Source organism: Eurytemora carolleeae, unplaced genomic scaffold (assembly GCF_000591075.1).
Source record: "Eurytemora carolleeae unplaced genomic scaffold, Eaff_2.0 scaffold795, whole genome shotgun sequence".
Lineage (NCBI taxonomy): Eukaryota > Metazoa > Arthropoda > Copepoda > Calanoida > Temoridae > Eurytemora > Eurytemora carolleeae.
Genome location: NW_019396722.1, coordinates 40,397 through 53,138, shown reverse-complemented (window position 1 = coordinate 53,138; position 12,742 = coordinate 40,397). Strand labels below are relative to the sequence as shown.

At 34.4% G+C, this 12,742-nt stretch overlaps 2 protein-coding genes across 2 annotated transcripts in view; both read left to right on the top strand.

Annotated features, from left to right (window-relative positions):
* LOC111707801 (transmembrane protein 147) overlaps nucleotides 1–2,627 on the top strand; it is a 2,804-nt gene extending 177 nt beyond the window's left edge. Inside the window, exons 2-7 of the mRNA XM_023480958.1 lie at nucleotides 10–105; nucleotides 333–429; nucleotides 885–999; nucleotides 1,310–1,414; nucleotides 2,032–2,140; nucleotides 2,286–2,627. Coding sequence (XP_023336726.1) covers nucleotides 10–105; nucleotides 333–429; nucleotides 885–999; nucleotides 1,310–1,414; nucleotides 2,032–2,140; nucleotides 2,286–2,366 — 603 coding nt within the window. The 3' untranslated portion in view covers nucleotides 2,367–2,627. The remainder of the gene's footprint in view (nucleotides 1–9; nucleotides 106–332; nucleotides 430–884; nucleotides 1,000–1,309; nucleotides 1,415–2,031; nucleotides 2,141–2,285) is intronic.
* The window catches only part of LOC111707798 (COP9 signalosome complex subunit 5), a 12,588-nt gene continuing 2,456 nt past the window's right edge, over nucleotides 2,611–12,742 (top strand). Inside the window, exons 1-9 of the mRNA XM_023480956.1 lie at nucleotides 2,611–2,703; nucleotides 2,981–3,076; nucleotides 3,381–3,430; nucleotides 4,403–4,531; nucleotides 5,574–5,659; nucleotides 6,050–6,111; nucleotides 6,475–6,538; nucleotides 6,763–6,917; nucleotides 10,013–10,102. Of these exons, the coding sequence (XP_023336724.1) occupies nucleotides 2,632–2,703; nucleotides 2,981–3,076; nucleotides 3,381–3,430; nucleotides 4,403–4,531; nucleotides 5,574–5,659; nucleotides 6,050–6,111; nucleotides 6,475–6,538; nucleotides 6,763–6,917; nucleotides 10,013–10,102 (804 nt within the window). The 5' untranslated portion in view covers nucleotides 2,611–2,631. The remainder of the gene's footprint in view (nucleotides 2,704–2,980; nucleotides 3,077–3,380; nucleotides 3,431–4,402; nucleotides 4,532–5,573; nucleotides 5,660–6,049; nucleotides 6,112–6,474; nucleotides 6,539–6,762; nucleotides 6,918–10,012; nucleotides 10,103–12,742) is intronic.

The following is a 12,742-nucleotide window of genomic DNA, read 5'->3' as shown; positions in this document are numbered from 1 at the left end:
GTTCTGTAGGTTGGACAAGCTGGTGTTATGTACATGTTAACACAGTTGGCTAAGATGATGTTCCTCGCGACCTTCTTCCCTATGCCAGAGCTAGAAGAGGAAGATGTAAGTAAATTGTTTTGATCCACCTCCCTCATTCTCCCCTCTTCAAACCAACCGTACCTTCTACTTTTTACTCCTTCGCCCCCAACATTACCACCACCCTTCCTTTTTTGACCTACTTCTGAAAAATGCCTTAGAAATATAGCACTTGCACGTCCTCCTTCACCCAATGTTATTTTTGCAAACATTCTCTTCAATACTGGAATAATTGTTTATTTTTCCTTCTTCAGAGTTCTCAGGCATTCGACCTGATGCACGAATTCTTCCGCGCTACTGTTGATATCGCAGATCTTATTGGCATCTACCTGGTCATGCAGAGAGTCTCAGGTAGCAACATTTTAACATTTTTCATTGTATTACTTTAAGAGGAGAACAACCCCCGTTTTCAAAAGATAAATTGATTGGTTGATTGGTTAATTAATTGAAGTTTTGATTTAATAACTATTAGTTGATTGATTGATTGATTGATTGGTATTAATTCAATAATTGATTGGTTAATTGATGAATTTATTTATTGACAGACTAGCTAGGCAAAGGAAGCATGAAGATCCTGGTTGCTGGGTTGTACTGGGCTTGGTTACAGCAGAACTAATTGATTGATTGATTAACTAGGCAAAGGAAGTGTGAAGATCCTGGTTGCAGTGTTGGGCGAGTGAGGGGGGTGCAGAAGTAAACAAACGCCACCCAAACGTGTTTTGCGTTTGTTTAATTCTGCACTCCCCCCCCCCCCTCGTTGGGCTGGGCTACGGCTGAACTGATTGATTGATTGATTGATTGATTAGGCAAAGGAAGTGTGAAGATCCTGGTTGCTGGGTTAGGCTGGGCTACAGCTGAACTAATCCTGACCCGTCTCGTCTTCCTCTGGGTCGGAGCTAGGGGAGTAGAATTTGACTGGAGGTAACATAAAAACATAAAAACTGAAAATATTTATTTCAGAATGAAGGTTAAATATTTGAAAAATGGGATATAAATGTGGGTGGGGGGACAAGGAGTATGGAATATAAGTAAGAAGGAATCGACATGGCCCGCCCTACCATAAACATATAAATGGTTTGCAGACGGTACTCCCATTTGTAAGAGTTTTTTTAAGGTTGTCTTCTAATTTTTTAAATGTGATTTTTTACTATCGATCACTTCTTTCTTATTTTTTATAATCCTTGAAATGTGTTTGTGATTGCGATTGTGATTGTAATTTGACTTGTTGTAGGTACATCCAGAAGTCCCTGGACGCAAACATCTCCTTGGTTCACTTCATCACCCTGGCCTGTCTAGTCTGGACCTGGACCAGGAAGGACTCCGCCCAGAGCTCAGGGTACGTCTCATATGCAGGGTGCAACACCCCTTAAACTACAAAATTCCAATGTTTCTCTATCATAAGATAGTTATCTTCCATTTTAGTCTGAGTCGGAAACAACTTGTTTAGTTTTAAAGCAAATACAAGGAAATGGCTGATATATTTTCTATTCCAGGAAGTAAACTTTTACAGTATGTGCTTAACCCGGGTGGGCGGGTCTAGGTCTCCCATATTGGAGGGCTTTAAGATTTATTCTATTATTCTTATTAATATGTCCCATTTTAGAATTTTTAAAATTGTCTCTTAATAGAACATCTATAGAGAGTAACGTTAATTTATTCATTATTATTAACTCATATAAATTAAAAGTAAAATAAGTGGAACAAATTGGTCATGAAAAATGTAGGTGTCATATTAAATACGATACGGTACGAAACTGCTCTTCGCAACACTCGCCAAAAAAATCAATAGGCCGATTAAATGCTTTTTTAAGTTAACATTTTTCAAACAACAAAAAAGAAAATAATTCTATAAATAGGACATTTTGAAATATTGCTTGACTGCTTGTTTGTTGTTTGTTTATGGTTAATAGTCATAAAACTAATACTTCTCTTGTTTAATTAAATCTTGTCCAGACTGACCGGTGTACTGGGATTGGTTGTAGCTGTAGCCTGCTACAAGGGTGTTCTGGTCGGCGCAGCTAGTCACTATCTTCAGCTAGGCAGCTGGGTCAACCTTATGCAGGTCAATTTAGTTTAGGGATTAGAGCATTGTGTATTCGCAGAATTTTCGTTTTCATTGGTGGATTTAAAAAAAAAAAGTTAAATCCCGTTTTGACGTTTTTTTTAGTTTATGTCAATCAATTAATTAATTTGTTTCCATATTTTAGGATGCTGTTGTCAGCTTCTGTCTTGGACTAGTCTCCCTTCAGATCTACATCGGAGTTACAAACAACAACGAGAAGTACTAATCATTTACATCTCGAATACCCCTTCGTGTGTTGTACAGCACGACGTTGCAGTACTTTTAGACTGGTTGGGCATTTCCGAGTAATTCTGTGTTATTAAAAACCGGATTTTTAAACTGTACTCTGTTCAATTACTCAGTACATCGGTTTACAAGTCAATTGTTATTACTTTTATTTGTACTCATTGTACACATTAAACCCTATTCTGTCCTCGTTATTGTCCTGTTTTGTGCGTCCTAATTTTGTTGTTAATTTTGCAGAAAACAAAATGGCGTCCGGAAGCGGAAGTCAGTCTAAAACTGCGCAGAAAACATGGGAGTTGACGAACAGTGTGATGGAGGTTAGCTTCAGAAATAGACACGAAATTAAAACTTTAAATGCATACTTATCTAAAAGTAAAAAACATGTAAATATAAAAAAAAAAAACATCGGTTTGTTGATTTGCTAATAAATCGATTAGATGATTCAATATTTGATTGATTGATAAAATGTTGTATTTGATTGATTTAGTATATTTGATTTGATTTGTAAATTGATTAATTTTCTAAATAAGCGATTAATTGATTGATAAAGAGAATTATTAATCCAAATATATATTGATTGATTATTGATTGAAGGTATCAGCTGGTGATGAGATCTACAAGTATGACCGTGAGCAGCAGCAGTCCTTACTAGCAGCCAAACCCTGGGAGAAGGATCCACATTTCTTCAAGGAATATGAAAATATTTTTAGATACTGTTCTAGTATGTAAGTTTGTGTGTAGGTTCGATCACAATTCTTGAACCCCTTGACCGATTTGCATCAAATTTTGATTTGGGGAAGTCGTTGGTCCAGGCAAAGCTGGATTCCCAAGCTAGTGCTTTATTTAATATCTAAACACTTCATTAATATATTAATGATCATTGATATTATATTTAAAGCAAAGAGCCTGAATTGTAAATTATGAATGTTACTTAAAAGAAATGAGAAATGAATTTACGAGATCTGAAAATATAATAATATTGAATATAAATCAGGATATTAAAATATCTGCTCTTGCACTTCTGAAGATGGTAATGCATGCAAGGTAAGGGTAAACTCTGTAGGTCAAGAACAAAATGCTTGCAGTAAACAACTTAAACAATAAATAACAAAAAAGAGTTTCCTTTAAATAGAGAAATTAAAAAAAGTAAAACTTATAAATTGTATTATTATAAAAAATGATAAAACGTTTTCATGTTTAAATGGGGGAAGGAACCAGTGCTTAGGATCCATTTAATTTTGATCCGGATCTAGGAAGCATATCAATTGGATCCGGATCTAGGAAGCATATCAATTGGATCCGGATCTAGGAAGCACATCCATTGGATCCGGATCTAGGAAGCACATCCATTGGATCCGGATCTAGGAAGCACATTCTTTGGATCCAGATCTAGGAAGCACATTAATTTGATCCAGATCTAGGAAGCACATTAATTTGATCCGGATCTAGGAAGCACTTCCATTGGATCCGGATCTAGGAAGCACATCAGAATATAAAACAGAGATATATGTTTGTGGACTGTATAATAATATTATTATTAGATCTGGTGGAAATCTTGAGAAAATGGGTTAACTGCTGGGTAAGGTGGACTGTATAATAATATTATTATTATGAGATAATGGGTTTACTGCTGGGTAGGGTGGACTCTATAATAATATTATTATTAGATCTGGTGGAAATCTTGAGATAATGGGTTTACTGCTGGGTTGGGTGGACTGTATAATAATATTATTATATCTGGTGGAAATCTTGAGATAATTGGTTTACCTCTGGGTAGGGTGGACTGTATAATAATATTATTATTAGATCTGGTGGAAATCTAGAGATAATGGGTTTACTGCTGGGTAAGGTGGACTGTATAATAATATTATTATTAGATCTGGTGGAAATCTTGAGATAATGGGTTTACTGCTAGGTAGGGTGGACTGTATAATAATATTATTAGATCTGGTGGAAATCTTGAGATAATGGGTTTACTGCTGGGTAGGGTGGACTGTATAATAATATTATTATTAGATCTGGTGGAAATCTTGAGATAATGGGTTTACTGCTGGGTAAGGTGGACGCCAACGTGATGGTTGTGATGGATAGCTTTGCTCTACCAGTGGAAGGAACAGAAACCAGGGTGAACGCACAGGCCCAGGGGTTAGTCAACCTTTAGTTATCCTTTTATATAAAACTGAGATATATGTATGTCACAGACCCAGGGGTTAGTCAACCCTTAGTTATTCTTTAATATAAAACAGAGATATATGTATGACACAGACCCAGGGGTTAGTCAACCTTTAGTTATTCTTTAATATAAAACTGAGATATATGTATGTCACAGGCCCAGGGGTTAGTCAACCTTTAGATATTTTTTATATAAAACTGAGATATATGTAGGTCACAGACCCAGGGGTTAGTCAACCTTTAGTTATCCTTTAATATAAAACTGAGATATATGTATGTCACAGGCCCAGGGGTTAGTCAACCTTTAGTTATCCTTTAATATAAAACTGAGATATATGTAGGTCACAGTCCCAGGGGTTAGTCAACCTTTAGTTATCCTTAAATATAAAACTGAGATATATGTAGGTCACAGACCCAGGGGTTAGTCAACCTTTAGTTATCCTTTAATATAAAACTGAGATATATGTCACAGACCCAGGGGTTATTCAACCTTTAGTTATCCTTTAATATAAAACTAAGATATATGTATGTCACAGGCCCAGGGGTTAGTCAACCTTTAGTTATCCTTTAATATAAAACTGAAAAATATGTAGGTCACAGGCCCAGGGGTTAGTCAACCTTTAGTTATAATTTAATATAAAACGGAGATATATGTATGTCACAGACCCAGGGGTTAGTCAACCTTTAGTTATCCTTTAATATAAAACTGAGATATATGTAGGTCACAGTCTCAAGGGTTAGTCAACCTTTAGTTATCCTTAAATATAAAACTGAGATATATGTATATCACAGGCCCAGTGGTTAGTCAACCTTTAGTTATTCTTTAATATAAAACTGAGATATATGTATGTCACAGACCCAGGGGTTAGTTACCTTTAGTTATCCTTTAATTTAAAACTAAGATATATGTATGTCACACTTACGTGCTTTCTTATTTTAGAAATCCACTTAAAAAAATGCACTTAATATATACAAACACTTTTTTTAATAGTTAAATTTTTATACTTTTTTTTAGATACGAGTACATGACAGCGTACATAGAATCTGCCAAACAAGTTGGAAGACTGGAGAATGCCATTGGTTGGTACCATTCACATCCAGGTACAATACAGTTGCAGAGTTACAGTACAGTACAGTACAGAAGGAATTCAAAGGGGAAAAAGGTAGAAAGGAGGAAAAGTAAAGGTAAGAAGAAAGACAAGGAGAATCATAAACCTTTCCTGGGCTTATGTGAGGTCCCCCACAAAAGAGCCAAAACAGTTTAGTCGTATTGACGTTTATTAGAAACTTCCAGACAGAGAGTAGAAATAAAAAAGAGTAGAAAGTAAAACAAGAGTAGACCGAATAAAAATATTTACGGTACTTCTGATAGAGCTTAAACTTGATTGCCACGAAATGATGGTTTACTGTTTATTATAATAATATAGTAAACATAATCAAAGAGAAGAAAGATCATAAAAGAGCAAAAAGTAAATATATTTGTTTTCACAGGATACGGATGTTGGTTGTCTGGTATTGATGTTTCTACTCAAATGCTGAATCAGAATTTTCAGGTACAAGTGTTATTAAACTCTTTTAAATAAAGAGATTCTTAATTTCAATTCAGGAGACTAAGCAAAATTTTTAATGTCCCTCCTTGCAAAGATGACAATGCATGATTTATAAAGGGGAATATATTGCCCCTTTGCTTGGTTTCTAAGTTCTTAATTCTGATAATTTATTCCAATTGCTCACATCCACTAGAAATGCGCAATTAAATTTTGTAGAGAAATCACTTTTAAAATAATTAACAGTTTATACAATTGGTTGGACAAAGGTTTAAGGGGTAACGTTAAACATCGGGTATTACCATTTCCCATCTTTGCATCCAGGGTCCCTTAAAGTTAGGCTGTCCCTTTAAATAACATTTATTTTAGGATCCCTTTGTTGCAATAGTAGTTGATCCAATCCGAACTATTTCAGCAGGGAAGGTCAACTTAGGTAAGTAGTAAAGTAACAAAAATTTCAAAATGTTATTATGAGACAAAAAATCGCATAGAAATGATAAGAATAAGAATGTAAATCAAAATTAACAGTGGAACAAAACTTTTATTGAAAAAAGGGCCAAAATTGTTCAGTATTAAGTTAAATATGAAAAAAAGTATAAATAAATTTTTTGATTTTGATTACAAAGCCAAAAAAAAATTTTAAATAAAAATTTTTAGGGGCTTTCCGTACCTATCCGAAGGGGTATAAACCCCCTGATGAGGAGACCAGTGAGTACCAAACTATCCCTCTAAACAAGATTGAGGATTTTGGAGTTCACTGTAAACAGTATTACAGTCTAGATGTTTCGTACTTCAAGTCAAATATGGATAAGGTGACATTTATATACATTTACAGTGGTCAGCATATATATTAATACAGTGTCGGTTACTGGCCGAAATGGTGATATAAAACAATTTCATTGATAAAATTATACCAACTATTCTTTATTATATCATATATGTTCGGTTCCATAGTAGTTAATCTATTATGTAAGAATTTCCATTATTACACGGTTCAGGAGAAAAAAATATCCAATATTGTTCTCTTCCTAGCGTTTAAGAATGCTTATTCTTACACTGGGAGTGTAAAATTTTCCTTCTTTAACGCTCAAACCGTGTAAGAACGGAAATTCATACACGGTCAGAGCGTGAAAGAATGTATATCCATTATTCTTACAGAATGCAGATTATTACACTAGTTGAAGAATATTCATTATTACACGCTCCTTAAATTGATCTTTTCAACATAGATCAATATTGATATTAACTTAATTATTTTGTACAAACAACATGCACACCCACCTTTTTCTTTTATATTAATATGCAAACTTACCTTTTTTACTTCATAACATCATGCTTACTTACCTTTTTTATATTAAAACATACAAACTTATCTTTTCATGCTCCCTTGCCTTTTCATTTTTAAAAGTATTGATATACCTTGATTCAGAAATTTCCATTCAAATCTTGACCTAGCTTAGTCCTGACAGAAGAGAGAATCTCATTAAGAAATTTTCTGACCTTTCCTAAAAAAAATATGGACAATGCTTTAAGCCTTATATAAGGCTTTTTCATCAAACTGTCTGAGTCTCAAAGAATATTGCCCGACTGCCTACTTAATTCAAACAATTTTCAGTTTTTCTTTATTCCAAACCAAGTTTTGTAAGATTTTGAAAATATCTGCATATTTGTAATAGAACGGTCAGAGCTTTTCCAAAATGGAAAGGTTTCATGTTTTTCACAATTTCAATCAACTGCTTTTTCCTCAGCAGTCGCCACTCACCATATCTAACATAGCTTGAGTTGAAATGGTACCACAATCAAAAACATTGAATGTTAGTTTATAGAAACAAGTCATCGAAATATTAGTGTCACAAACTTTATGTGGGGTCTTAGCACTCCATAACAGTAAAAACAAACCAATAAATCTTGATTCATGAATAAAAGACAAAGATCTCATTTCATTTCTTGAACTAGTTCTTGCGAGATAACCTGATTTTCTTTCCTTTTTTTGAAGATTTAGGATCTAATATCCAGCAAATATTTTCTTCTGTAAACTCTGTACTTTTGTTCAGTAGATTGAGACAACCCACTTCTATTCTCTACCTTCTCTCCATCTGTAAACTCTGTACTTTTGTTCAGTAGATTGAGACAACCCACTTCTATTCTCAACCTTCTCTCCATCTGTAAACTCTGTACTTTTGTTCAGTAGATTGAGACAACCCACTACTATTCTCAACCTTCTCTCCATCTGAAAACTCTGTACTTTTGTTCAGTAGATTGAGACAACCCACTTCTATTTTCTACCTTCTCTCCATCTGTAAACTCTGTACTTTTGTTCAGTAGATTGAGACAACCCACTTCTATTCTCTACCTTTTCTCCATCTGAAAACTCTGTTCTTTTGTTCAGTAGATTGAGACAACCCACTTCTATTCTCTACCTTCTCTCCATCTGTAAACTCTGTACTTTTGTTCAGTAGATTGAGACAACCCACTACTATTCTCTACCTTCTCTCCATCTGTAAACTCTGTACTTTTGTTCAGTAGATTGAGACAACCCACTTCTATTCTCTACCTTCTCTCCATCTGTAAACTCTGTACTTTTGTTCAGTAGATTGAGACAACCCACTTCTATTCTCTACCTTCTCTCCATCTTCAGTAGATTGAGACAACCCACTTCTATTCTCTACCTTTTCTCCATCTGAAAACTCTGTACATTCAACATGCTAAATCTAAATATAGCCTTAACTTAAAAACACAAGCAAACGCATTATAAATTAGTAAACAAACAAAGAAACTAAGGAAACATTCACACCATATGCATTATTTACAAATAAAGAACCAATTTTTACTTATAAAAGGGTTTTTAACATTTTACCATTGTAACATTAGAAAGATAACAAAAATTGTAGTCAGGACAAGAGCATAAGTGAAATATAAAAACTTATTTGCAACCCTTCATGATATCAATTATCCCAACTTTATCTAGTCGTTTTTAAAACGAATTTTTAATAAAAATAATTTCTTGGGTATTATTTGCTGATGAAACTTCACAAATATGATATAATATTAATCTTTTGAGGGTAAAAACACGCACCCCTGACGCTTTAGTAAAAGTAAATTCAACTTAAAGTCTGACCGCGTCAACCTTTTTGCACCGGATTGAGTGTCTGCTTTATTTACCCAATGTCCGGGCGATACAGTACAAACTGGGACCGGAAAGGTTGACCCGGCTCGGAAATTCAAATGTACTACGGCTGCCCGTGAAAATAAAAATATGGAATTCTTAAACTCGATGAAATAATCATGATGATGTAGTCCTTAACTCAAGCCTTCGTCAAAGAATACATCAAGATAATTTCATCTCGTTTAAGAATTCCCATTATTACGTTTTTTTTCTCGTATCGTATCGTATTATGTAGCATTTAAATACCAGATCTATTGTATTGAAAAATATGTCAGTCTCTGTACTATATTACTATTTCAGTAAATGATTTCGTATTAATTTATATATACTGACCAGTGATCACTCTATATTAAAATATAGGGTGAGACACATAAAACTGGTAGACTCAAGTTATGATTTTAAATAGTCAAATATACATAGAAACATAGCAATTGTGCAGTACACACAAACCTATAATAACTTAATTAGTAAGCTACTCCTAAAACTATTTGTTTTATAATGACATCAATTACACATTAAAGTGCTTAAATGCGTTTCCCACTCAGAAGGTATTTAAAAGAATAAATAAATAAGACTTTATGACTCATCTGACCTCTTAAACATTTTACTGATGCCGAAACTGATTAAAGCTTTATAAGAAAATTTCTATCGTAGCTTTGTCATATGAAGCTAAAAACTCATATTCGTCGTTGTTATGTACATAATTTCTTAAGCACAATATTAATTCACGACTTGTTGTAGGCACTACTTGACTCCTTGTGGAACCACTACTGGGTCAACACGCTCAGCTCCTCCTCCCTACTCACTAACTCAGAGTACACTACAGGACAGGTAGTTAAGTTGTTCCTCCTCCCTTCTCAGTAACTCAGAGTACACTACAGGACAGGTAGTTTAGTAGTTCCTCCTCCCTAATCACTAACTCAGAGTACACTTCAGGACAGGTAGTTTAGTAGTTCCTACTCCCTACTCACTAACTCAGAGTACACTACAGGACAGGTAGTTTAGTAGTTCCTACTCCCTACTTACTAAAACAGAGTACACTACAGGACAGGTAGTTTAGTAGTTCCTACTCCCTACTCACTAACTCAGAGTACACTAAAGGACAGATAGTTTAGTAGTTCCTCCTCCCTACTCACTAACTCAGAGTACATTACAAGACAGGTAGTTTAGTAGTTCCTACTCCCTACTCACTAACTCCGAGTACATTACAGGACAGGTAGTTTAGTAGTTCCTACTCTCTACTCACTAACTCAGAGTACACTACAGGACAGGTATTTCAAATAAAAATTCCGGGGTTTTTGGGAAAAATTTTACCAGAAGATTATTTAATTTTAAATTTGGATCTGTAAAAAGTAACCTACAGCTCATGATACTTTGACTGTAGGTGGATTGGTGATATAATAATAAATGAGTAATTTTAGCATCTTGTGTCTTCATTTTGTCTAATAATTTGAACATGTTATGTCTTTTATTGTCTGATTTTAACATGTAATGTCCTAACATTGTCTAATTTGAACAAAATAATAATGATAATAATTTGGGTCAATCATTCAATGCATTATCTTCTCATTGTCTATTAGTATTGTGAATATACATTAACTTTTAACTTACTATTTTTAAACAGTTTGCTCCAGCATTTAACCTTGAAATTGCGAAATTATAAAAACTATGGCAACAATGTTGCTAAAGTATTGCAACGTCGCAAATGTTGTTGCTAAGAAAGTAAAATAGTAATTTCTGTAATGTATTATTGACCCAGGGTTCAACAAAAAAAGGTTTTATATTTTTACTTGCTCAGGAATGAAGAACACATTTAAATAATTGAGGTGGAGAAGGATCATGTTTATTGGAGTATACTTCATCCCTTTCATTGGAGACCTACCTTTTCATTGTAGACTCACCTTTTCATTTGAGACCCACATTTCCATTTGAGACCCACCTTTCCATTTGAGACCCACCTTTTCATTGGAGACCCAACTTTTCATTGGAGACCCAACTTTTCATTGGAGACCCACCTTTTCATTTGAGACCCACCTTTTCATTGGAGACCCACCTTTTCATTGGAAACCCACCTTTTCATTTGAGACCCACCTTTTCATTGGAGACCCACCTTTTCATTGGAGACCCACCTTTTCATTTGAGACCCACCTTTTCATTGGAGACCCACCTTTTCATTGGAGACCCACCTTTTCATTGGAGACCCACCTTTTAATTTGAGACCCACCTTTTCATTGGAGACCCACCTTTTCATTGGAGACCCACCTTTTCATTGGAGACCCACCTTTTCATTGGAGACCCCCCTTTTAATTTGAGACCCACCCTTTCATTTGAGACTCACATTTTCGTTGGAGACCCTCCTTTTCATTTGAGACCCACCTTTTAATTTGAGACCCACCTTTTCATTGGAGACCCACCTTTTCATTGGAGACCCACCGTTTCATTAACTATTTACGAATGTGTCGAAAAATAATCGATGACTATTGGTTGTAATATCTGAATGGTTTGTTTGGAATTAAATTGATTTTTTTTTACGATCAGAGATGAATGTTGGAAATTTCTTAATTTGTATGGACGCTACGTTCTTCGGTATAAGTCGTTTTTAACAATTTTCTCCTTATGACGCAACAGATAGAAGCGAGATAAGTGGCGATCAAAAGCGATTATTTTTCGCCGGAAGCCTATCCCCCCTTTCATCTTTCGCGAACACTCCTTTAAGGAATGCTGTTATTGCCAAAATATTTAAGTTGTTGACATAAATGTTGTTCTTAAATCTTCATGTTTTGCGTAGAAGTTGCCAGTTACGAGTTGTCCCAAAAATAATGAGAATTACATTTTATAGATTATGCATGTCAAAGGGTGTAAAAAAATGTAAACGCTTTTAGCTTCTCAAAAATGAATGCAAATATGAAGAAAAAATTCCTAAAATGTTTAATATTTTGTACACCTTTTGAACTACTGTTGCCTTGTATCGAGTGTTTGATACTCGATAGGTTCTAATCTAAACCACATCTGTTAAAGGTTGGATTGGCCTCGTTTCCGTCGGAGTTCGAATATTTACGTCAAGTTTAAAAGATCTATTTAATAGAAAATTGGACAATAATAATTATGATTACTATATAAAATATAAAAGGTTCTACCCTACAAGAGGAAGAAAAGAATTATTTAGTAAATGATCAAAATATTTGCATAAAACTCATAGCCATAAGGACTGGTGTAATTAAGCTCTTTATTTTCAATTTAGAGAAAACCTATAAGACAACATCTGGTGTGATTATCTATTCTTTAGAATTAAGTCCATTCTTCCATCTTGATATCCATCCTAAACAGAGAATAGTTATTAAGTTAGTTAAGAAAAGCAATCCCAACAGCCTAGTCGGTAAAAGGTTGCCAAAAATATTGCTACATTGCGCAACACAAAAATGTTGGCTATATATACTAACAATCGTTTAGAAAGTTTACAGTTGATTAATA